The 27478-nt window shown below is 27.2% G+C and overlaps 2 protein-coding genes across 8 annotated transcripts in view; both read left to right on the top strand.

Annotated features, from left to right (window-relative positions):
• The window catches only part of LOC124421521 (ATPase H(+)-transporting accessory protein 2), a 5718-nt gene extending 1222 nt beyond the window's left edge, over positions 1–4496 (top strand). Inside the window, exons 4-10 of one of the 6 annotated variants that reach the window (XM_046956772.1) lie at positions 1–31; positions 116–202; positions 506–583; positions 1657–1866; positions 2661–2870; positions 3650–3755; positions 3885–4496. The exon at positions 1–31 is cut by the window's left edge and continues 284 nt beyond it. In XM_046956772.1, the coding sequence (XP_046812728.1) occupies positions 1–31; positions 116–202; positions 506–583; positions 1657–1866; positions 2661–2870; positions 3650–3755; positions 3885–3964 (802 nt within the window). In that variant the 3' untranslated portion in view covers positions 3965–4496. The remainder of the gene's footprint in view (positions 32–115; positions 203–505; positions 584–1656; positions 1867–2660; positions 2871–3649; positions 3756–3884) is intronic. The other 5 variants (XM_046956773.1, XM_046956774.1, XM_046956775.1 and 2 more) reach the window with 5 other exon arrangements.
• A 779-nt stretch (positions 4497–5275) lies between these two features.
• LOC124421525 overlaps positions 5276–27478 on the top strand; it is a 67589-nt gene continuing 45386 nt past the window's right edge. Inside the window, exon 1 of one of the 2 annotated variants that reach the window (XM_046956784.1) lies at positions 5276–6568. In XM_046956784.1, the coding sequence (XP_046812740.1) occupies positions 6490–6568 (79 nt within the window). In that variant the 5' untranslated portion in view covers positions 5276–6489. The remainder of the gene's footprint in view (positions 6569–27478) is intronic. The other variant, XM_046956783.1, reaches the window with a different exon arrangement.

Raw genomic sequence — 27478 nt, 5'->3', positions numbered from 1 at the left:
TGAAGCATTTACGAAGGCTTATGATGACAAAGTTTGTAGAATAATTTTGATTATAATATCAAATTTCTACTTTTTTCTTAATACAATTTAATTTAAAACTTTCTTTCCAACGTAGGTTGTAATCACAGCGTTTACAAATGATGCAAGTCTAGTACGTCATACTCGTTCCATTTCTTCTGATAGGCAACGTAGAGAAGCACAGGTTAGTCTTTTCTCTTATAAAATATAATCTACAAGCTATTATAGTGCGTCATCTATGATTATGTATGAGAAATACATACAAAATGTTTAAAAATAAGATATTTATAACAAATGTTTAGAATAGCCATTATTACTGTGTATACATATGTAAGGAACATAATGAAATAAAATTAGGACAAGCTACGTTTAAATCCGGCTATGTTTAATTGCATTCAAGCAATTTGGATAAGAGTTAAAAGGAATGAACTATAAGGGTTAACAAATTATTTCCATTATATTTGATTAACGAATATGTCTTTTATAGGATGATAGGCATAAAAACGTAGTATCCATGGTGGAATCCAGTAATACAGAATTTAATAGTAATAACATTATTAAAAAGGTATCATTAAATTGCTGCATGAAATATTTTATCAAAAATGGGAAAATCTAATTAGATATAGTCTTATGCATGATTTTATTTAACATGTGATTGAATTATGCAATATAATCTTCACAACATTATAATTAATGAAAGATACCAGACGTTAACAAATGATTGAACATTATACACAAATACAACATACATGCGTATGTATGTGTACGTGCATGTGTGACTTAACCATACCACTTACTCTTTTTCACCTGCAACTGCAAATAAAAGATGATAAACAATTTATACATTGCTTACAAAGGTATTTGTTTTTTTTTTGCGATAATTTTACATAAAGATCGATAAAATTATAACAAATTACTTTGTTTTATAATTTATGCAAATTGAAAATAATATGACAACAACAATAAAAATTGTGCAATCAAAAAATTATTGACAAATTAGCAAACATAAAAAAACTTTGGCAGAATTTACATAATTAATAAATTTGTTCTTCTGTGCTAATATTTGTCTGATAATAGAATTTTTATTTCTTATAATTTTATATATATATATATATATATATATATATATATATATATATATTTTGTAATTACCAATATATGACTTAATATGACTTATTTCAAGATTTTTTATATACAAAAAAGAGTACAATGAATAATTCTGAAGAGCAATTTATGTAGTATTATATAGGATGAGTATCTAATTTCACGATCTTGATTATTTTTGTTGTATTTACAGTTATTGTTAATGAATAATAATTAGCATGAATACAATTACTGCATATACAGTAGATATAATCAAAGATATGAAATTAATCAATCTATCCTGTATATTCACAGTAGTTGTCATTGAAAATTTACGTTACAATAAAATAATGTTTCTACATGAGTAAACAAAGATCAATAATGACAGGTATTTTTAATCTAATCAATTGGAGTAACAAATTCCTGTGTTTATTACATATAATGAATAGCACATCCGAAATTAACAATTAAATATATACAACTACTGTGATTCTTCTAATTGGATTAAATTATTACTCTATGTTTAGTTTTGCTTAATAACAACATGTATTATAGCAAGCTGACCAAGAAGAAGAAAACAGAAATATAAGTGATGAAGAAAACATAGAGATTAATATTCATAGTACTAGCGAAATCAACAGTGATGTCAGCAGTACCACTGAATATAGCGACACCAATGCTGATAGTGGAAGTACTGAAAAGTCTGAACAAGACTTAGCTAAAATGGAAAATAAAATAAATACTAACACAAAAAGTGTAGGACAGGTATCACATACACATGCATTCTATGATTTTGTGCCTGCAAACTTTAAAAGATTAGCATTTAAGTTTAAAGAAGGTGACATAAGACATAAACGTTTACATTTGCTCAAATAAAAAAAATACTATTATATTTAGCCTTTTAAGTATAAAAATTTTGTTATACACATTTTTCTTTTATGGATACTAATTTTTTATACAATTTTTTATATTGGAAAGTAATTGAATAGACCCTAAAATAGAGATTTAACAAATGCTTCGTATATTTTATTTGCATTAAATTTTTACAATTGATTTAGTTAATGAAACTCAACTTTGTGCTTCTATTATAAATTCATTATGCATTGCTTGGTAATCTTTATAATATTATATAGAATAAACTATCTAATTTTCTGATTTTGATTATTTTTACTAGTTTTATTATTACTAAAAAATCTTATGAATAAAAGTTAAAGTTTATAAGTAGAAAAGTGTTATAAAATAAATATAATCAAGATCATAAAGTTAGTCTGTCTATCCTGTATATATTCACAGTAGTTGTCATTACAAGTTTATATCAGTACCGAACAATATTTATACACAGTAAAGAAACGTCAATAACAATAGACACTCATAATCTGATTAACTGCAGTAACACACTTTTGAATTGAATTTGAATGGTTATTTTTATTAATGAATGTTTAGTTTTTATAGCACAAATTGCATTAAAATTAACAACTACCTATATACAGCTACTGTGATTTTCCTAACATTAGATTGAATTACATGAATTTTACATTAGCAAAAAACATGTATTATAGCCAGCTGATCAAGAGGACAAAAGTAGAAATATAAACGAAGAAGAAAACATAAATATTAGTATTCATAGTGCTAGCAAAATTAATACTAATATCAGCAGCACCACTGAATATAATGACGTCAATACTAATAGTGGAAATACTGAAAAGTCTGATCAAGAATTAACTAATACGGAAAATCAAATAAATGTTAACACAAATAATGTAAGACAGGTATCACATACACATGCATTCTACGATTTTGTGTCTGCAAACTTTAAAAAATTAGTATTTCAGTTAAAAAAGTGACATAAGACATATATATACATTTTCATTTGTTCAAATTAAGGAATACAACTTATATTTAATCTTTTTAGTATAAAAATATTGTTATATATACCTTTTTTTTTTATTTATTAATTATTTGTACATGTTGCAAAAAATCATTAAGTAGACCCATCCATTTATATATAAAATATGATTAGCCAATTCCTTATATGTAAAAATTCTATTAAATTTATTACAATAGTTTTACATAAGCTTTGCTATTTTATTATGTGATTTATGCATGAAGTTTGCAAGATTGTACATTATTTGCTTGAATGCATGATTTTATAGGGACAATGTTGTAATAATCAACGAACGAATTTGATAAAATATTATTACTACGAATAGTTATTAAACAAAGATGAGAATAATAGAGAATAAAATTCTTAGATTATTGTTTTATTTTATTCTTTGTATAAAAAAATTGTTTTTAATATAAATATAGCTATATTTTATTTTAAGAATAATATGCTTTGATACATGTATGCTCTATAAATGATAGTCTACATAGATATAGAATATATGTATATATATGTATAATATATATATATATATATATTATATACATGCATATATATATATATATGTATGTATGTATGTATGTATTCATATTTATTGATTTATTTATAATGTATTTTACACAATCTAAAGAAAAAGTATAAAACATTGATTTTTATTTGTTTCAGGATGAATGGAACCATGCTAAATATTATACTTACAATTATCCAGTTATATTTAATATCTTTTTATGGTTTGGAGTAGTCTTCGTATTCTCTCTTCTTGCTATTTGCAGTATGTATAACATATAAATAATAATAATTATATATTAAAATAGATAATACTTATATATGTGTATATATACTAAATTTATATATATACATATATATACACACACATACATATATATTTGTTTGATGACAGTTGCAATCGCGGACATGGACCCAGGTCGTGACTCTATTATATACAGAATGACGTCGAATCGTATGAAAAAGGATAATTAATTGTGAATACATAAGCAAGTAGGTATTCAAAAATAAAATACGCTAAATATTATAATAAATGTTGCTTTCCTTAGAAACAAAAAGATTTAATTGAAACGTGGAGAATGTAAATAATAATATATCTATGTTTATACATTTCCAAATGTATTAGATGGAATATTAAAAGGGGAATACATCTGAATGTTTTGTATTGTTTATAAATAAACGAAATTTTTAGAAAAAAGTAATTCTGAGCATTCAGGTGTTCCCATTTAAACGCAACTAAGCATTCAGGTGTTCCCATTTAAACGCTTCATCTTATGTACATACATTAAATGTGTATAATCTAATATTACCTAAAGATAATAGATTACTTTATATAACAGTATTGTTCATTAAGTAAACATAATTTATAAATGGTAATAGTAATTGAGTATAAACAATAATTGAAATGTAAATTTATCCTATTTTGAGGATACACAATGCTAAATGTGTATGAATATAAATATATATATGAAAGAAAAAGAAGTAATGTTTGAGGACGTAACATTAACCGATTCTAATATTAAATCCAATCCTGTATAAATAACTTTTTAATTTCTTATTTTGGAGTTAAATTAAATTTTATCATTTAAAAAAATCCTTATAAATAGCAACTGCAATTGCATAAAGAGAATTATGATAAGTATATATGGTTTTTATAATTACAAATCCATTATGTATAACATAATATAAGTTGAGAAGTACAGTAAACACAGTATACAGTCGAAGAATAGAATAAAATAGAGAACATAAATCATTCACAAACTACTCGATATTTATAAATAGAGAGAAATAATAAGGGAACGATTAGACTATTTATAAAATTTATTTCGTATTGTCAAAAATTACAGGATTAGTTTATTAACAACAAAATTATCATTTCGACTTTTGATATCAAAATTAACAAGACATTTATCTGTTTCTAAGTATTAACAAATTAAGAGTAAAAAAAGAAAAATGTAAAAAAGGAAAAGAAAATCAAGTAATAACTGACAAACATAATTAGCCGCATTGCAATCGGAAGTGTACGTCGAGTGACGTTTGTTCCTTGTTCCGTTTGTCGCGAGATGGCGAAGGTGAAGGGGGAAGGGAAGAAGGAAGGAGAACATAGAATCCGAACGCAAAGAGCCGGTCGAAGGCCCGCACACTGGGCCGCACGCGAGTCGCAGGTGTGCTCGGAACTACCTTCGTTTTCCCCCACTCTTTTCCACTGTATACACACTCTCTTTCCCTTCCCGGCGGCTCCTAGACGTCTCTCTCTCTTCTGTTGATCGTAACCGCTGACATACACCTGTCGCACGTCTTAGTCGACACACGTAAGTTTTGCGCGCGCGAGTGTTGCGCTCTTCTTTTAATTTTTAACTTTACTAACGTGTTTAAACATACATACATATATATACATACATATTTATATGTATATATATATACATACATACATACATACATACATACATACATACATACATACATACATAGTTAACTTGCATCGCATATTATAAAAACCGGAAAGAATCGAGAATTAAGGGACATGACGGTTTTCGATCCTTAACGGTATTTCAAAGGGTCTCTTTTATTTTTCATAATGAGAAAAAAAACGATATTTTCCATTTCTAGTGAACGTAACGATTGAACGAAGATATTTGTTAAGTGTAAAATTGTGAAGAAGAAGAAGAAAAAGAAGAAGAGGAAGAAGGTGCGCGCGCTTACGAGCGCGAGAATATCGAAGGACCTCGACTTGGGTACGGAAGGCAGCACAAAAAAGCAAGTTTACCGCGATACCGTGCCGAAGGTGACTGAGAGAAGTGTTCTTGAAACGAAATAAACCTCTTTCCCTGTCTCACATACACACACACACACACATACACACATACATACACACACGCACACACACACACATATATATACTTCTCTCTCTTTTCTTTCGGCTCAGTAATGAAAGGATACCGTATGTTTGGTAGAAAGAAAAGCGAAAAAATATTCTCATCGTAAACGATCGATCGCGCAGTTTGATCGAACATTTTTAAAAAAATCGACCATGCCTTTGCCTCTCCCGCGTAACGCGAATTCGTCGACGAGAAAACGTTCGCGACGTAGAAGTTTATCTGCGAGGCGCCTAAGCTTCGCGGAGGATCGTGAGGAAGGATAAAAAAAAAATTGAAACAATCCTTATAGAATAAAATATCTTACAACATTAGCCTTTGAGGGATTATTCTCAAAGTACGAAGGAATAGTGGATGATTTATTTATTATCAAACGAACGCTTTTTTCCAATATAGAGTTTGGCCGGGTGTTAATTTTTTAAAGGAGAGAAAGAAGAGGAAGAAGAAGAAAAAGAGGAAGAAGAAGAAGAGGAGGTGTGTGGAGGTTAGCGGCTTGCAAGACTGAATAACCGTGGACCGAACCGGTCGGTTCCATTCGGTCGTGTTCAGTCGTTTCGTCAACGACGAAGAAGAAGGAGAGGGAAAGGGAAAAGAAGAAGAAGAAAAAGAAGAAAAAGAAGAACGATGAGCGTTAGGATCGTCGTAAGCGTGACGGAAATCGCGGAAATGAACCCCAAGGATCGTTACGTCGTCGAAGGGATCGGTGAGTGTGTTTACTACTCGGCTAGTAGGTAAAACTTGCTCTCAGCCTCTAACTTCTCCCTACTCTTTCTCTATCTTTCTGTCTCTCTTACTCCTTCTAGCCCTCTTTCGCTTTGCGTTCCCTCTCTCTTTCTGCATCTTTCTCTCTCTCTCTCTCTCTTTCTCTCTCTCTCTCTGTTTCTCTATATTTCTTTTTTCTCTCTTTATCTCTCTCTTTCTGTCTTTCTGTCTCCGTCCTATTTCTTTTTCTTAACGAGGCTCTAGCTTCGAACGAGTTTGAACAACCGATTGGCTTCTTCGTCGTATTTCCTCTAATATGAACGTTCTCAGAGTTAGACGAGAATTCCGCGGGTACTTTTTAAGATTCGTTGAAGCGCGCAGCATTTGAAACACGTTGCGCGCATTTAAAGACACGAGACATTTTTATGAATATATTATGTCTTCTCTAATATAAATTCTTTTTAATTTCGTTCTTAAAATTCATTTTTATGTATAAAACTAACCGCGTGTTTTATGGATAAATAGTTGACGTTGCTCGGGGTTTTGAGAAGATTGGTTTTAAGTTAATCAAATTTTCTTTTTCTTGAACATTTATTAAAAACAATTTTTTATAATTAACTGTTATCACTGATTACATTCATTAAATTATTCTCTTTTTAATTTCGCATGAATCCCCTGCAATGTCTCTCAGACCTCTAAGGCGATAAAGTAAAAACAGCTGTGATCTTTTTTTCTTTTTCTTTTCGTTTATTCCTTTTATTTCACTAAGTAATAAAATTGTTTTTTAAATCTTCATGAAATAATTTTTTTAAATATTCATATTTTTCTTCGAATTCTCACTTGTTGAAATTTCACTTTACACGTTCATTTCCCATTTTCTTTTTTTCTTAAACTAGTTAGTTTACTTTTAGTTCTTAATTATTTTACTTTATTTTACTTTTTAATAATAAATTTACTTTTTTTAATAATAAATTTACTTTTTTTTTATGAACAAATATTTTCACAATAAATTAAAAATCGTTCAGATATTTTTTATTTCTTTAAAAAATCATAGTTATTAATTTTTTATTTTACTATTAAGGGAATATATGTAAAAAATGAATTTTCTTTACGAATATTCCCCTTTAAAATTAATGAAAATTATTGAGCTACTATACAGAAAAATTACTCGGGCTATTGCCAAGAGAGAGTGAATTTTGAGTTATTGGGTATAAGAGTTCACATAATATTTTTTGTAGGACGTCGATATTTAGTACCGAATTTAGTACTGATACCTTGAACGATATAGAACTCTTTATTTAATAAACACATACATATTTTAACTTTTATATATATATGTATATATATGTATATATATATATATATATATACTTGTTTACTTTATTTCTATCTTTCAAAAATGATTAAATCGTGATTTTTTTTATAGTCATTGACATTACATATATAATATACACGTGTGTTATACTCAATGTCGATGTCGATGTCGTTGACAATTAATGAGTAAAATTACTTTTTTTTTTTTAGATATGAGTGTAAAAATATTCGAATGACGATTATAATTTAAATATCGGTATTATTTTTAGTATCAGTTGAAATCTTAACATATTCATGTTATATATATAATATATAATAATATATCGTATATATATACACATATACACACTTACGTACGTATACACTGACATATAAAAGCTAGATAGATTTATATCTGTATGTGTATACAAATGTATCTATATCAGATATTTACGTTTCACAACGTTCATCTTTACGTTATAGAAAATTTATGAATATTTATACAAGCGAGCTCTGCAAATATTAATTCATTGTCGAATATGATACGTTAAATTATCGCTGCCATTAACTTCGAAATTATTGTTCTCGGCGAAAAAAGGAATTCGTGAGATAAGAATTTACACGATTTAAAAGAAAAACGTAAGATGAATAGTATATTGTTTTGTTTTTTTTTTCGTAACAATAGAATAATAATCGATTTTTTTGATAATAACAATAACCTTGAATAACTTTTTGTTATTAAAAAGATAATAAAGTTTCTATATATAAAAAAAAGAAAATAAAGCGCCGATTAATGAATTTTAAAATGAACTTTTCTTTCATAAGCAAAGCCATAAGAAGGATATGACCTTTTGCATTTCGCATTTTGCCTTTTCCTACCTTTTTCTACGTCGATCGATGAATAGTGTTAACATGGCGGGGATGGAAAATATTTTTCTCAAGCCCGTCGCCCACTCTCTTTTATTCTCACCTTTTTTCACCTTTCGATCGTACGGTTAAACTTAAAGAGATATTATTATTATTATTATTATTATTATTATTATTATTATTATTATTATTATTATTATAGTAAAATACATGAATAACTCTCTTCCGGTATGATCAAACCTTGCTAAGCAATGTTGTACGCTTTTTCCCCTTATTTTTATTATATTTTTCTTTCTTTTTTTTTCTTTTTGTTTTTTCTCTGGAAAAGAGGTCACGCTTGAATTCGCATCGACGGTATTAAGATAACTGTACCTCTTTCAGGATCACGATAGACAGACAGAGGTAACAATGATGAATTTTTCATGATCGGCTTATTCTACGTCTTAACGGTGTTGAAACACGTGTCGATGATTTAAGTATGGTAAACATCGTTCTTTGGACAGTCGTTTAGTCTTCATTGTTTGTCGAACTATCGTTGGTTAGGATTCGTTTACATTTGTTTGATTAGATCATTATAAAAAATGGGATAAGAGAATAGAATAGATAGTGATGAAAATATAACAAATATATTATGTCGATTAGGTATATATGTCTATAGAATATTACTTTACTATTATTAGAGAAAGATTTCTATGTATTTGTGTCGAAAGCGCACGAACATTTTTATTTAATCACATATTTAATATTTTGTATATATATATATATTTTTTTTAAAGCTTAGAAATTAAGCTGGTAGGTCAAATTTTGATTTATATATAGTGATATATTACTTATTTACAATAATGTTATTACAAATTAATTTTTAAGTAATTTAAAAATACAATAATTGGATCATTTATAAAATTTGATCGTTGAATTATTCATTGAAAAAAATTTATAGAAAAAAGAAAATTAAACGGATGTTGTAAATTTTAATCAATAACATATTTATTTATTAACAAGAAATATGATGTGTTCGATATGATATAATTTGTGCATAAGACGAGAATAGAAAAAGAGATGGAAGATATTAAAAATCCGGCACGATGATCCGATTAATTACGCGACATATTATATGTCTCTTAACGTCTTGTATTCTTTCTTACTTTTTTTTCATATTATATCATCAGAGAGACCGTGAATCACACCTTATCACCGTGCTCATTAAAACCGAAGAACGATTTCTCACTCCTACTACACTCCTCTTTGCTTATTTGTTGCGCATCCTCTTAGTAAATTAGTAGTAGTGAATCGTTATACAATAACAGAACAGCAATCTTACTTGTTACACATTATAGAGACGCATAATGAGTTTCGTTGAAATGATCGTAATTTTCCTCCTTATCTTTTTCGAACGACGACGGAAAAATATATAATTTTGATTCATTATTTTGATTAGTATTTTTTCTTAATTTAAGTTTACTCTAATTGTTGATATTTCTTTCTTTTTCTATTTTTTTTTGTTTCTGTTTATTTTTCATCTTTTCTAATTTTTATTTTATTTTACATCTTTTGGTTATATATAATATCATAAAAAATATTGTTTATGTCGTACAGGCACACACGCGCACACACACGTATTTTGATTTATTATTATTATTGTTTTTTTCCTTAATTTGTTTATTTTAATTTACTTTATTTTCCTTCATATTTCTTTCTTTTATTATTATTTATTTTTCATCTTTGTATTTTCATTATATATTCGACATCTTTTGTTATAATGTATATATCATAACAAATATTATTAATGCAAGTGAACAAATGAACATATGATGTTGGGTAAGTCGCTTAAATGATTCACACCTGTGATGACGTGTGTTCGGTTACGAACGGATTAAATAAATGAGATGACTTTGGACCACGTTCGTCTTTGTGTTTCCATTCGCACTAACAAACTCATATTTTTGCTTCTTCGCGTCAACGAGTCCTGCAAATGATATCTCTCTATGTACTGACGTCTTTTATTTTTGTAACTTTAAGTCTATGGCGATCAGAACGGTCAACATTTACACTTTATGAAGAATTTTTTTTATTCATTATATGTCGGCGTTTCTTTTCATCAATATTCTTGTTTAGAATTGAATCTTAGCTAATGAATTATATGGATAATTTAGGAAAATTTTCGTTTTATAAATTGTGTAAAATTTACTTGTTTTATTTAATATAATTGTTATATAAAAACAAAATTTTTTGTAGATAAATTTTTTTCGCTTGTATCTGTCACATTTTTCGAACGATAAATGACAAGAAAAAAGTTAATCTAATTTTTTGCACAACATTCTTCAACTTGGAAACGTAAAAAAAAAGAAAAAGAAATTACGCGTTAGTTCTCAAGATAAATATTTGTATTTCTATATTTAGGATTTCTTTTCCTTTCATAGTTACAATTCCAATTACGTGTTGCAAGAAAATCCGTTTCGCGTGAATTACGTATAATCGGAATCTCGTGACGCCGTAGAGACGGATTATTATCGATATAATTGATGTTTTTACAAAGACAGATTCTTACTACGTACTTTAAAGTTCTCGAACATTGGTCAATGATGATGCATGATGATCAGGCAAAATCCATCGTATTTGAGATCCATACTCTTCGTTCTTTGCATCTTGAACCACTGAACATATATACATGTGTGTGCGCGTGCGGGCGTGTGTGTGTATGTGTGTGTATATATATACTATGTATAAACATATACATGTATACTACATAATACATAATATATATATAATATATATATACATAAGTTTATTCATAATTTGCAATAAATTCGTTTTCTTTCTTCTTTTTCATCCTTTTCAATAAATGTTAAATGTTTCCCTATACCATTAAAAATATTATAGCGACACTATTGATATTTAATATTTAATAAATTACACGAACGTTTGTTAACGTTATCCTTTTGATTTTAATCAATTTCAATGACTTTTCGAGATAACAAATAATGGTTCATAAAAAGTATTATAAATAAAATAATTTCTTCTTTACGAAGCACGTTTTATATTTTTCGTTACGAGAAAAAAAAGGAGTAGAATAGATTCGTACAAAATTTTTGTAAAGAAAAAAGAAGAAAAAAAGAAAAAAAAATAAGGAATAAATGGAATAAAGGCACAATTCAGATATAATTTCATATTCAGATATAATTTAGTAGCATCAAGTATGTACATGATATACTATTTAATAGACATATATAGTCGAGTAGTAAAGTTAGACAAATCTAACGAGTTTCGATTTTATACAGTTTATGTAGTACTGCGACCATAGAGTTACCTAACTCGTAACGCTAGGATGAGCTCGCGAAGCAAAGTGATATGAGAGTAATGCGTGCTTTTTCATATCCGTCGGGGATCAACCTCGGAACATTGTTCTATTTTACTATCACTACTGGTAAAATTCAAATAATTTTCTACTGATAATATCATTTCTTCTTACTTATATTTTATCAATGACCGATTAATAATGATATTAATTTATATGACTTTTGAGCTGTACATTTTACTTTTTCTTATTTGAATTTTTAATTTATTTTATTTTTATTCTTTTTCATATATAATCATTATAATTATAGTGATTATTTCTCTTTCCAATAAAACCTTGCAATAAAACTCTTTGTGTTTTACGATCACTTATATGCTATTATACGTTAGTTACTTTCTATTGTTTTTTTCTATATATATATATTTTTTTTTTAAATATTAATAACTAATAATCATTATCTCGATGCGATAAAATAGGAATCATTACATTATTTATTCGTTTTATTTTATTATCGTGATACGATTGACTACTTGCGCGTTTGATGATTCTTTTCTTCTTTTTTTTATTTATTTTTTATTCTTTTAATTATAATTAAACAAAGGAAAACAAAAAGCTAAAAAAAAGAAATAAAGAAAAATAGAATAGCGCAAATAACGAAATGAGTTTCTTTTAATTATCCTAACAGGTGATTCTCAACGATTAAAAAACGGTGCCTTGAAATGCTGCCAAATGAGTACGGACGTACTTAATGAGCTCACTCGGATACTAATATGTAGGTACGCACACTGTGCCAAATAACTACCTTATACGTGATACGCATGATTCGACCAATCGACCATCTCAACACTTTCCCAATTAATACTTTGCCTTTGTTTTGATAGTATTTGAAGGTATTTGAAAATTATCTTTGAGGTATTTGAAATTGACATTAGATTATTAATCATTTCGTTATCTTTTTATTTACGATAAAATATCTCTATCAGATTTATTTAATTCACTATAATGCAATATAAGTTTGAAGTTACATGCTTATATATTATATATATCTTTATGTAATAAGTTTGATTATATTTTATCGTCACAAACTTTATTGTTTTTTCATATTCAAAATTTTTATCTTATGTTTTTTTTGTATGCATATATATATATATATATATATATAATTTTCTTTTTTATATGTTATTTTATATATACATATGTAATACTTATAGAATATAGTACATTATAATTATAATAGTACATACAAACATATTATTAGTATTAATAGATACTCTATTGGTAGATACTGTAATTATACAAAACATAAAGAAACGAATTTAGATCTAAGGAAAGAATAGAGTACTTGAAAAGGACCTAATCTAAGATATACATAATGGTATTTAATCAAATAACGAAATTATTAGGAAAAATAATAAACGTCAAATTGAACAAAGTAAATGTTAAATATGTTATATACATTATGTTAATGATAGGAAGGATGATTATTTTCAATTTTAGGAAAAATATTTACAGTATGACTAAGCCATTTCCAATTATCGTTACGGTGTTGCTGTTTCATAAAGTTATTTCTTCTTCTCTCCGCAAAATTTATTATTTTTCTTAGATAATATTAAATAAAATATTTACTTATTTCAAGTAATGCACGATAGCTTATAATTGTATTAAGAATAGAGAAGCAGTGAAAACTGCATAAATCATAATTTGAATTATCGTACCTCATTTATCTGTTACAAAAACTTCGGGATAGAGAGACGGTTTTTATCTTCGACATACTTATAATGACTCTTTCTATCATATATCTTTCTACCCTGTATATATATACATATATACAATGTCCCAAAACATTTCAGCCAAAATTCAAGACTTTATAGGAAATTTAATCTTGAAATAGTCTCTCGTAAATATAAGTCGAAAGTTGTTTTCTTAAGAAGATAGCACCCTAAAATCTTTGAAATAATGATTATTTTATACATTTTTACAAATATCAGGTAAGGTATGCGCTTAAAATACAAATTTCGGCTATCAATGGTAGAACTTTTTATGATGAGATGGTAGAGAACATTTAGGACCATCCTGTATATATTAATGCTGTATTCTCTGTTATATCAATATTATTATATTGTACTAGTATTAGTATATATAGTACTATTGTTTTACTACTATGTTAATAATAGAGGATGGATCAAAAATTGTTAGGTGATTTTAAAAATCAATTATTCTTTTTCTGGACTCTTTGAACTAATTTCGAAATTATAAAGAAGTTTCTAGATTTGTATTTTCACAATTTGAAGACAAAATTAGTTTAAAAAATCTCGAAGAAGAGTAATTAATTTTTAAATTCATCTAGGAGCTTTTGATCTCCTCCCTTTTTGTATTAAATTATATAATATAATTTTTACATAATATTATTCTTTTGTAGAAACGAAACAAAATTGAGTACTCGAGGATTAAATTATTTATTTAAAAATTTCTCTCTTTTTTTCTTTCTTAGATTCTTTTTTTCTTTCTTAATTAGATATAAGCTTTTTCGGAGTTTTTATTTTATATATACCTTTTGATAAGACATTCAATGACCTATCCAACGAGATGACCTCGAAGTACTATTGAAATAAAAAATTATAGTATTGGAAAAACTAGTTTATCGTATCGTTCGACATTATTTTTCTTTTCATCTCGTATTTTTCCGTCATAAATATTCAGTTTCACGAACATATCAAAGCTATTATGACTCAACGAGTAGTTCGCTGAATATGTCTCCGATTATTGCTAGTGATATTTATGCGAATAGATATAAATCGGCAAAAAAGAGGTAGTCTTTTTATATTTCATTTTTTTGTTTTTTCTTTGCGATTTTAAAATGCTACCCGGTTTTAGCCAACTTCGTGCTTGTATCATTATATGCAAATAAACGATCTCTCGTTTATTTGCAATTTCAGTAGAAAGAACAAAAATAATATACAGCCAAGGTGATAAGACGAAGAGGAAAAGTTCTTTTTTTTTAATCATCCGTTGTTGACGTTAGTTTTCAGCGAACATCGTAACGTTACGTTATTACTTATTCTTCGAAGACTCAAGAAAACGTTCGAACAAATCATTCGATCATTTCTACAAACTGATTTTTATGTATTTTATTTATTAAAAAAAAAGAGAGAATATCTTCTAATAAGTGTAATGGATAAATAAATCGAATACATACACATCTTATTGCAATAAAAGCTTTTAGAAATGTATGAAAAAAGAAAAATGTGATAAAAAGAGAAAAAAACAACTACAATATGATATATAGCTTGAATTTTGTATTACAAAAAAAAAAAACCAAGCCTATAGTTCCTAGACGATTTAATAAAAAAAAAACCAATTATCCTTTGTCGAGATTTTTTTGATAAATTTTTTTTCTACAGATTATAGAAAAGTTTCTAGCCTTGTAGTTTTACAATACGAAAGAAAAATTAACTTGAGAAGTCTAGAAAAAGAATAATCGATTTTTAAAATCATTCAGTAACTTTTGGTCCACCCTATTAAAGATTCTAATAAAATGTAACAGATAAATCGAATATTTTATTACAGTAAAACTTTCTGTAAGCCTACGTGAAGTGATATAAAAAGAGAAATATAAAGAAACAACATGGTATATTACATAAAAGTTATAATATCTTCTAAAGAGAAATCGACAAATTCAATCGATCGTTCTCTCTTAACAGGTTATTTTTTGTCCTCTCGTTTGAATCCGACTTTTAATATTTGATAAACTTGAAAGTGGTTGGTATTAAATCGGTTAAGGTTACGACTTTTGACCTACACTCTCCCTACCATGATCTCTTTTCGAATCTGGCGAGAGATAACTAATAAATATAAATATCACATAACATCATGAAAAAATGAAGACGTGATTGATTAGTTAAATTTGAGAGATCCATGATTTTAAACGTATACATATAGGATAGACATCCTATAAATAATATACATATATATATATACTTATTTAGATATATACAGGATGAGCCAAAAGTTCCTAAATGGGTAAAAGTTAAAAAATTAAAAAGTCTTAAAAAAGATTAGATTTTTAAGATAATACATATATATATATATATATATATATATATCCTTTAGGTCCTAAAGAGTTCTTATATTTTAATTAAAACACGAAACTATGTATTTACGTAATTGCCATTGGCGCTCTCGTCGCGCGGAGGCGAGAAACTGGTTTTTCAATAATTAACGTTCTCGAATGAACATAACGAGTCATACACACCATTCTACGTACTTATCGTATTGCTCGAAGGACCAATTATGTATCTTTGTATATCTCTCAAATGATTTATATCTTCTGTCAAATTTTTCGACATTTTCCTATCTTTATCTCTCTCTTTCTCTCTCTCTCTCTCTCTCTCTTTCTCTTGAGCGTTATAAAAGTTGTTCTATCTTCTATTATGAAATTTTACGATTAACGATTAAAAAAGAAGCAATACGAATATGAGATTCTCAAGTTTCATCTTTTAATATTTTTTATATTACGCACATCTATCTCTACGTAATCCGATATGTTGATCGTCGTTTGAGATTGCATCTCCGGGAGAGATGTCTCATCTTGTATAGATACCTTCTTCCTGATTATAATTAGTTACGATGATTTTTCATTGATTTATTATTATTTTGATATATCAAAGTATCCTTATCTTGATATTAATGACGTTATTTATTTATTTTTTTTTTTCTTTTTTTATTTATTTGTTATTTTTTCATCCTTTTATTTATTTTCCTTTGACACTTATGTACATCAAAGCAATTGAAGTAAAGAATATAATCTTGTTGAGAGTTTTGAAAAATGTGTTTGACGTAGTTGACTAATCGCTCCCGATACTATTCCACTCATTCGAATAATAACGAGTGAACGTAGACAAGCATGTCCATGGTAAAGTATGTACGTTATATATGTTTGACTTTCGCAATTATACGTGTATGTAATGTTATGTATATATATATATATATATGTATATATATACATATATATGTATGTATATATATGTATATATATACATATATATGTATGTATATATATGTATATATACGTATATATACGTATATATACGTAACAGTACATACAAGTATAATATACACACACACACACACACATATATATATATATATGTATATGTATTACGAATTTTCATGCGGGATCCAAAATTGCATAGTAAGGGTGATGTCACCATTCTTCGACATTATTCTTCGCTACAAATTTTTTTTCTTTCGGAAAACACATACAAATATACACGGATGCTCATACAAAAAAGAAAATGTAAATATTTTTCAAACACGCGCATTTAATCTCATTACCATGATAGATATATTAAAATGGAAGTAAAAACGATCAATGCTATTTTCGATAAGTAAATTACAAGAAAAAGAACAACTTACATTGCTGAACTATTTCATAACGTAGAATATGTATTATAAAATTAACACAAACGCGTGTTAGACGAAAAAGTATACACTAACCTTGCGCCGTGTTGTCATTTTTGTTAGACTCGCATTAGTAATTGTGTTTTTTTTTCTTCCTTTTCTTTATTTTTCTTTTTTTCGCCTCCGCCGTTAAAATTTTAATCTAATTCACAAAACATTTTCCGGCATATTTATTTTTCATCAATATTTACAATGACGCAAGTAAACGCACGTCTAATTTTACGTTCTATGTTTCTCTACGTAGATGTTTTGCACTATTCTTCTATGGTTTATACTTGTACACATATATCACACAATAATACTTGTTAATCCTTTTCTGTATGTTTTACGTTTCACGTGATTCCTTTTTTGTTTGCTTACTAATACCCTAACACAGAGACTTATTATACCTTGTAATGATCTCTCGCAGCATCTAGCGCTTTATTCTTATCATCTCATTTTAGCATGTTTTACGGGCATTTGCGTTATCTGTCACAGGTATTCGTCTTTGTTCGTGATATTATTCGTTCTATTATCTAAGTTAGCCTTTATACTTGTCTAGTTTTATCAAATTGCATAGATTATGCGATATTATATCTCAAATGGCTTTTTCTTATCGTACGTTTCTTTTAAAATATAATATAATATAAATAAAATGTTACAAATAATCATATAATTAAATAGAATAAATATGATACATATACATTAATGGTCATCTTTTATGTGTATCTTTGTGTCTATATATATAGCTTTCGGCCGAGTACGTTCTTTTTCCTTAAATATAAAATATAATAAAATATAACAAATAAAATAATATAAATATAAATATATGATTCCTTTAATTTATAGTACTCATCATATAACTTATTTTATATTTAGCTGATTTATTTCACTCAGGAATTAATTTATTTACATAATACTATCTAACAAAAGTTTTTATATACGTGACATAAAGTAACAAAATTTTTCTTTGTGAACGTCATTTTTCTAAGAAATTTTCCTTAACTGCATTTGACAATTTTCTTTTTTTTTTCTTCTTTTTTTTCTTTTACGATGACCAGAAAAATAAAAAAGAAGACAATGGCGCGTCATACGTGACAATATAAATTATTTCGAGGTCGTTAAGTGCGAATTAAGGATGATAAGAGAATAATACTCTGATCTTATACACGTTGCATTTCATAATTAAAATTTCGGTACTACAAAGTATTTTATACGTAATGAATATTTACGTGTATAACGTTTAAGTATACATAAGATTATACGATTAAAGGTTACGAAAGGTGTGACCTTGAAAAAGATGACCATGAAAGATGTCTAGTGGACTGGATTACTTTGTTGTTCTATTTTAAAACATTCGATGAAGAAGAGAGAAAAAAAGAGAGAGAGAGAAGGAGAGAAAAATGTTCTATCTTATTTCGAATTATTTATTAATTAACAATTATGATACGTAATCGACATATTCGTAAAATTAGTTTTGCTATTGCGCATATGATAAAAACATAAATCGACGATTACTATTCAACGTTTCAACGTTCTGAGCAATCCATCAAGGTTATCAGTATCATGCCGCTATCTTCGAGAGCAAAATGGCCAGGATAAATACGGCAATTGTCGGAAAAACGAAATGGGAACGATTTAAAGCGGTTATCTACTCTTCAGAAAAGACATTCTATTCCTTATAAATCACATTCCTTTCTCCTAACACTATTTTTATTGTTTCGAGTTATCGAAGGAATTGCACCTTAGTTTACTCAAAAATATCAATAACCATTGATATTATCTATAATCTTCTTGTTTGTAAGAACAATCGGTGACATATGTTTACCTAATTGTACTAGAAATTTTTAAGTTAACATGTGTAACATCATGTAACTGAAACCACATAGGTATTTACGTGTGTGAGTATATTTTTTTTTAGTTTTGTTTCGTTTTCTGTTTTCTATTTTTTTTTTTTTTTTTTTTTTTTATTATGAAATTAATTATTGATTTATATCTAAAGATTAATGTTTGTCAAGTATATATTATAAGTTTTTCTTTTAGATATAGAACAAAAAAAAATAGATTTCTAAACACAGAGTAAATATCGCATGGACTTAACAATTCCTTTTTAATTCTAATAAATCTCATGAGAATTTTATCCGCAAAAAAGAATAAAGGAGAATAGAGAAAACAAAGATATAAGGACATAGTTTTTTACTCTTTGCTTCGTCATTCGGAAGAAGGTTGGGTCGATGACGTTAAGTCGATCGTATTGTATAAAGAAATCATGCTGAAAAGGTGGAAATTCAGGACGCGATTATTTTTCTTATTCACGGACGCGTCTTTGTACGTAACGGCTCGTACTAGTCTTACATACCTTACATGGAAAATCCTAGATTTATCCTAGGAATTGTGCATTTACGTTATGGTTAAAAGAAGAGGACTCTAATCTTACGATTCGGGTGAAGAAAAAAATAAAAAAGAAAAAATGTTGGAAGAATTAGATATTCCATTCGGGTGTATGTGGGTAATATTGTATGTACGTACAAAAATTTTATATTATAAGTATAAACCTAATTATAGGTATGTATACATGTAATATTATATGTAATATTATTGTCGTATATTGTTGTATATAAAACTTGAACAAAAAAATATGTATATAATATATAAATATGTATAAAAAAAATTATATATATATCGTAAAGTTGTACATCGAACATTACATATACTTACGACTTTAAGCACATAACATATTAATTGTTTTACTACTTTGCAACTTTGCATATAAGTTACATATAAAGTTGTATTATATGTTGTCAATGTTGCATAATGTTGTATGATGTATTGTACGATTTTTCATGCATCTACAACTTGACATATAGAATGTTTTTTTGTATATAATATTAAATATAAACATAAATATATACATATATACAATATTTCATACAACATTAACGATAATTCCAATTATATTTAATTACATTTAATCGGTTTATTTTTCTCAGTTCGTTTTTACATTGCATTACGTACGTACGTTTTATCTATATACATACCTATATATTTATTTATATACATACGACAGAGGAATATGTCTTCCTTACGAAACTTTGTGACGATCATCTTACGAAATCGTTTAAAAACTTGTTGTCCGACGGCACTATTTCGTTGCGTTCGTTACAATGCTTCTCTACAAAGAGAACTATAATAATAATGGAATCGATTAAAATGTAAATTCTTCTTTTACGTAATAATACTATAGGGTGTCCAAAAATTATCCGTACAATTTTATCATTGAATTAAATTTCTAATGTAATATATAATATTATATTAAAAACAAGAATTCTGAGAATTCCTATTTTCAAAAAAGTTTCTTTTATCAAATTAACAATGTTAAAAATATTCGATATGTGCATTAACGATTAGAAAAACATTCAGTCGATACTTCAAATCTTCTTCTATGTTCGTTACGGCTACTCTACATAAACTTTTTCAATAGCAGCTGTAATTCTTGTTTTTAAATCATGAATTTCTCTAATCAGCATATTGTACGCAAGATCTTTGATGAATCCACAAATTAAAGAAATTAGGACAGATTGTGATGTCGGGAGATCATGTTGGCCAATGAAATGCATTTTTATGGCCAATCCATCTGTTTAGTATAGGCAAACTTGATGTAATAAAAAAAAAAAGAAAAAAAAATGAATACTTTAAATTTCTAAGCTCTGTAAACAACGCACAGAAATTTTTACAGTTGTTAATTGTCTATTATAACGGACAGAAATGTAGAAATAATTTTCGGACATCCTGTATATCGGTATAAGTTACATCGCATACATTTCTTTAAGTTCTTACGAGAATTTTATAATAAGTGTCTTTTGTTTTGTTTTAATTTTTTTTTTTATTGTTTTTAATCTCTCTCTCTCTCTTTTTGCTTATCTCGCTTTACTTTCTCCTTTTATTTTTTTTTTAATCTTTCTTTACTTCAATTCATCATTCAATTTATTTTCTCAATAACTTTGTTAGTGAAAAATTTATCAACACATGTTTATCGTTTATCCAAGTAAGTAAATTACTTTCCAGTCGGAAGTCAATTAAATGGGAGCGTCACAACGCACCAAGATGGATGTTTGCGTGCTAAAAAGCAAAGTCTATTGGTGAATTACCAGATAATTAGTTTACGTGAGACATTAACTTTCTTTTATTTTTAGAAATTTTTTTTATATCTCGATACAACGATACATTTTCGAAATGTATATGATAGCGATGATTAACAATAATCATTATTATTAAATGAATAATTTATAATCCAATTTTTTTTTCAATTTCTTTTCTATTTTCTCCATTTTTTTTTTTAAATAAAAAATTATATTATGCGGAATTAATGATATAATTTATATTAGCATAATCGTGCTGTACTAATCGTAAGTATAATATACTTAAAATTAATTTTTGATTCATAATCGAAGATTAATATTTGAATTATATGAATATATGTATATTTATTCTATGTGTTATATAAGTATAATTTATATTTATATAGTATATTTATATTGACATTATTTATATAGTATAAATTATACTTAATAAGTAATAATCATTGAGTATAAATGAATTATTCATTTTGTGGCAAAAAACGAAATGAAATTGAAAAAAGATAGACATATGAATATGTGATTTCAAAGTTACATGATGTTGTAGATGATTAAAATCTATTGATCACGATTGAGTAATCCAATAGTAGGAAAGAATATATATATATATATATATATATATATATATATATACACATTTTAGATATATATACATATATATTGGCTTGCTTGCGGTTAAAAACAATGACGATCGAGACACTTTGAAACTTTCTCCTTCTTAGCTTCTCCGTAAATCACTTTTGCAAACCACTCGAGTGGAATGAAATAATTTAATATTCTTAATCTAGTTACTAAACCATAAACTTAGTTCCTTTCTCAATTCATGCAATCATTCTTCCGGAATTTGATCTTTAATCTTGGAATTACCAAGGTAAGAAAAAGAGATTAAAGTTATTATTAGAAATATCGACGATTAAATCAATTGTATCTAGTCTTCTTATCATTTATATCGGAGATTTTATGTCTTATTAAGAAACTTTTTACAGACATTTTCTTTTCATTACACTTATGAAAACTTAATATCACAACATCAAATCTTGTTAACGATCGTGTCACTTGTAAAGGATAAATCATGGTTATTGCTATCAATAAAGTACTCGCGATGGGTCAAGGATTTCTTACAATGATCATATTAAGAGTATACAATGTATATACATATGTGTACATTTTTTATCATTTGATACTTCTTTCGAGTAAATAAAAAAAAAAAAAATATACTAAAAGGGAGAAGAAAGAACGAACGAATTCGAACGTTTACATTTATCAATTTCTAATACATATCTAATTTCTAATAATAAAATAAAAATAACAAATATCGTAAAATAAGAAATAGGAATTTTCTACATAATTTACAAGTTTTTACGAAAGTGTAGATATCTGAAAAGATCATTATTCGACATATATAATTCTAAGAGCAATGATCGAGAGTAAAATGATTCAGAAAGATAGAAAAAGAAATCTTGAGAAAAATTTGAATCGGACTTATTCTTATTAAAAAAAAATAGGCTAGAGTAATCTCAATCAAGAATTACATTATTGTCTTTAGAATTAATGTACGCATATATATATATGCGCGCGTACACACACACACACATTGTAAGCAAAGAGATGTGAAAAAAAATATAAGATGTCCTCTTTCCTCCGATCAGATTGAACGTTCTCAAGGTCGAATAAAAATAAAAATAAGAAGTTACTCGGGACTTTCTTGGACTCGTCATTATCGCGAGAACAAACGTGATTTATTCGCTCAAGTACAAGTATCTCAAGGCACATATAGAATTTAAAGATAGACATACGTACTATATGTATAATATCTATGTATTAGTGTTTGTGCATACCACGAATCTTAAGAAAACTGTTTGTTCATTCTCACGCTGAAAGATTTAATTTATTTATTTTTCAAAAATCATTGTTTCGTATAATCAAGAATAAAATTGGATTTTTCTTTTTCTAATTCGATAATCTTTTTCAAGATCATCTTTCTTCATTTATTCTTATATAAGAATTATAAAAAGGCAATAAAATTTATAAAGTTTAAAAGCAAATCATGTAGAAAGAACATACGTGTACATATGTGGATGCGTATGTTCATAATAAAGAGATGGTCAAAAGTTCTTAATCGAAGTTCTTACAAATCAATTATTCTCTTTCGAAAATTTTTGGATTTCATTTTTAAATTATAAACCTATAAAGCTAATTGAAAAAAGTTTGAATAGTTTCGAACAAAAGTAATTGATTTTTAAAACGATCTAAGAACTTTTGGTCCATTCTGTACAGCATATATATATATATATATATATATATATATATATATATATATATGCGTATATGAGACAAGAAAAAAAGAAAAATGGCGAACGCATGTCACGGGTATCTAAGGTTAAACCGATGAACGTTCAAAGAATAATAGACGAGATTCATGACGAAGTTTTCTCGCACTGCAATGGGATGGATATAGGTATCTAATTGTTATTCCGATCGTACCTAAAGACGATCCAGGCTGGCTATGCCTTTCGAACGAAGCGATTGCTCTCTTCCTTCTTCCGCCTACCCTCTACGATGACGACGACGACTCCACGCAATGTCCATTAGCCTTTACATGTAAATTACGACTTATTTCCTTTGATAAAGATGAAGAATCTTCTTTAGTACTTTTCTTTCTTTTTTCTTTTTTTTTTTCCACACCAACTTCTCACTTTCCTATCTTGTTATTCAAAATATAAAAAATAATAAAAAAAAAATATTTAAATAATAAAAATATTTATGTATCTCAAGGAATGTCCTAAAATTGTCGCATAACATAAGATGAATGTTATTAAAATGACATGACATCGTGTCATATTGTCTCGCGTATGTACGTACATATATATATATAAAAAACAAAAAGAAAAAAAGAAAAAATAAAGAAACAGTTAAATAATAAAAATATCATGAATCTAGAGGAATGTCCTACAATTGTCACATAACATAACGCGAATGACATTAAAATGACGTGGCATCATACATAGTATTGTAAGTACATAGTACGTATATATATACATATGTATATACATATGTACATACATATAAATATATATATATGTGTATATATATATATATATATATATATATATATATATATATATATATACGCATGTAATTTACTCTCGAGCGAGCACCTCTTTCTCATATGAAAGCCACTTTGAACATAGTCACGAGGAAGAACGTGACAAACACGCGAGGAGACTTCTAATTGAATCTAATGGTCCAATCATGAATTATCCGAAGTCTTTGCACGAGCTCAACTTAATCGAGCTTTCTTTCATATCTCTCTTATCTTATTAATCGATACATTTCTATTTTTACTGGATAGGCTGGAATGTGAATAAAAAAAAAAAGAATAGATTATTTCGGATTAGAAATAAACAGAATTGAGATACATAGAAAAGAAAGAAGATAAATAAGACGTTAAAAGATTACATTAATACAATATGAGGAAACATATCTCAACTTCGAATCCGGTTATCGTTAATTTTATTCACAGAGGCCGATGGTTTAAAATAACAAAGAGAATGGAGAAATAAATAAGTGAAAATGACTTGACGATAGTCCATCGTATTATTTCGGTTAAGCAATAAACTTTTATCGATAGCTTCTATAAACAGAAAAATATGTATTCATATACATACAAAGATCTAAATACTAAACGTTAACATATTTGACTCTCGCTCTTGTTACTTTCACCGAGTTAACGCGTTATCATTTACTCGTTTACGATAACGGTAACGATCAGTCGCACTAATCGAGTCCGAAGATTATCTTAGGCTAAATGATAAATTAGGAAAATACCTCGTCTAACGATAAATCCAATTCTTGCGAGAACGATATAAAACCTTTTTTCTTTATCTTCTTTTTCCTTTCCTTTTCTTTGTTTCTTGTTTTTTTTTTATTTATCCAAGATAAACATCAATTACTTTGTATTGTTATTTATTCTATACAATGAAAATTATATAACTACGTAGATATTTTTTCTTCTTTTTTTCTTTTTCCGTATCTATACGAGATAAATATCAATTACATTGTAACTGATATAACAATACATATTTGAAGATTTTACGTATATAAATATATTTGTTTGCGATATAAGTAGATAAACAAAAAAAAAAAATGAGGAATTGATAATAGAATAACAAATGCAATTGAAAGTCAACTATATACGAATTAGACGATACGAAATTCCATAAAGTGACACGCATAGAAATTAATAGTAGAAATTTCGAATTATTTACACGTATTTCCTGTTACGCTAGTACGCCTTCGCATTTTGTTATTACAGACTAAACGTATAGTCTAGGGATTCTCAAATGCACGCATGGTGCAAGAATCGCATACGCAGTAATTTTTTAAGTTACGTATTGACACTGACATTTAACCATTTGACTGATTATACTGCAAAATGTTTATAATTTTATAAGATTCGTTGAATTGTTTATGTCAGTATATATATATATATATTTTTTATTTTATTCTCATTGTTATACTATAATTATAGTTTAATATATTTAAATGATATGCATGCTAGAGTTAGATACACATTTCTAGGAAGTACGTGAAGCATAAAAGGTTGAGAATCACTTGTATAGACTAACGGCAACTTTACTATGATACTGCGATTAAAAAGTTTCACTATGGAATGACGGTCCTCGTCGATTGAAATTGCGTTAAGTACGATTATACAATTAAAAGAAGAAAGAAGAGGAGACTTTAATTATTATAAAGATTATGTGGCAAATGTTAGGAATTCGTGTCACATGCGGCATCATGTATACGAAGAACAAAATCAGTGAGTACAAGCAATTAAAAGATTCTTGATATTTGTAATTTGTAATTTAACGACCCCAATGGATATATCCTATCAAATAGAATAATAATAAGAAGAGATAGTTAAAAAGCTATTAAATTGATTACTCTAAAATTCAATCATTATCGTTAATCATATTTCATATGAAACTGAAAATTTTCCATTTTTATTTGAATCCCAAATTTAGAATTATCTAAATTTTTCTCTAAATTGAGTCTCAGGTTACATCTAACTATATTCGTTAATTGTTATTTAATATTTTTATCAAATCTTTAAATTTAAATACTTGTTAAATTACAAAATAATATATAATATATATATTTTATAAGAAATGCTATGATGCTGTAATTTTTCTATTATTTTTCTTCTTATTGTTATATCAACTTAATAGCTTTTATAATATATAATATATTCTTAAAAATTTCAAAAAAAAAGAAAACATATAATAGAAAGATTTGAGCAATTCTTAAATGCATATAATTGATGAATTACGATTTAATATTTAATGTAGTCTATACAAAAAAAGAATATGTTGATAATGTAACTTTGCTATTATTTCCTTTGTTATATTTACTTAATAATTAGGATATAGCATAATATCTTGTTAAACATTTTTAGAAAAGGAAAAAGCAAATTAATAAAAAATTATTTATCAAAGGCTGAAACACTCAAATTTATACAAATCGGTATAATTAACTTTATCTAAATATTTCTAATAGGAAAATGATGAAAATATTAATTGTTACGTTAGATAGATGGAAAAAGATGGCGATGACGTAAAGCTGCATAGCCGAAATCGTATCGCGTTCAGAGACCTCACCTTTATGCATTTTGCATTCGCAATAGAGACCGCACCTCTTTCGGCTAGCTAACTAAAATATGTGAAATGTGCGAGCACGCGAGGAGCTCACGTAAGCAAGCGCATGGATCGTTCGACGATACGATGATCATGAAATACGCGAGTCGCGTCCGGATGCGAGACATTCGAGAAATGAAACGGTACGACGTATATACACACTTTTCGTCGTACTAACAGTGACC

The sequence above is a fragment of the Vespa crabro genome, chromosome 2 (assembly GCF_910589235.1).
Source record: "Vespa crabro chromosome 2, iyVesCrab1.2, whole genome shotgun sequence".
Taxonomy (NCBI): domain Eukaryota; kingdom Metazoa; phylum Arthropoda; class Insecta; order Hymenoptera; family Vespidae; genus Vespa; species Vespa crabro.
Note: the sequence above shows the minus strand (reverse complement) of the source record. Positions and strands in the feature narration are given on the sequence as shown.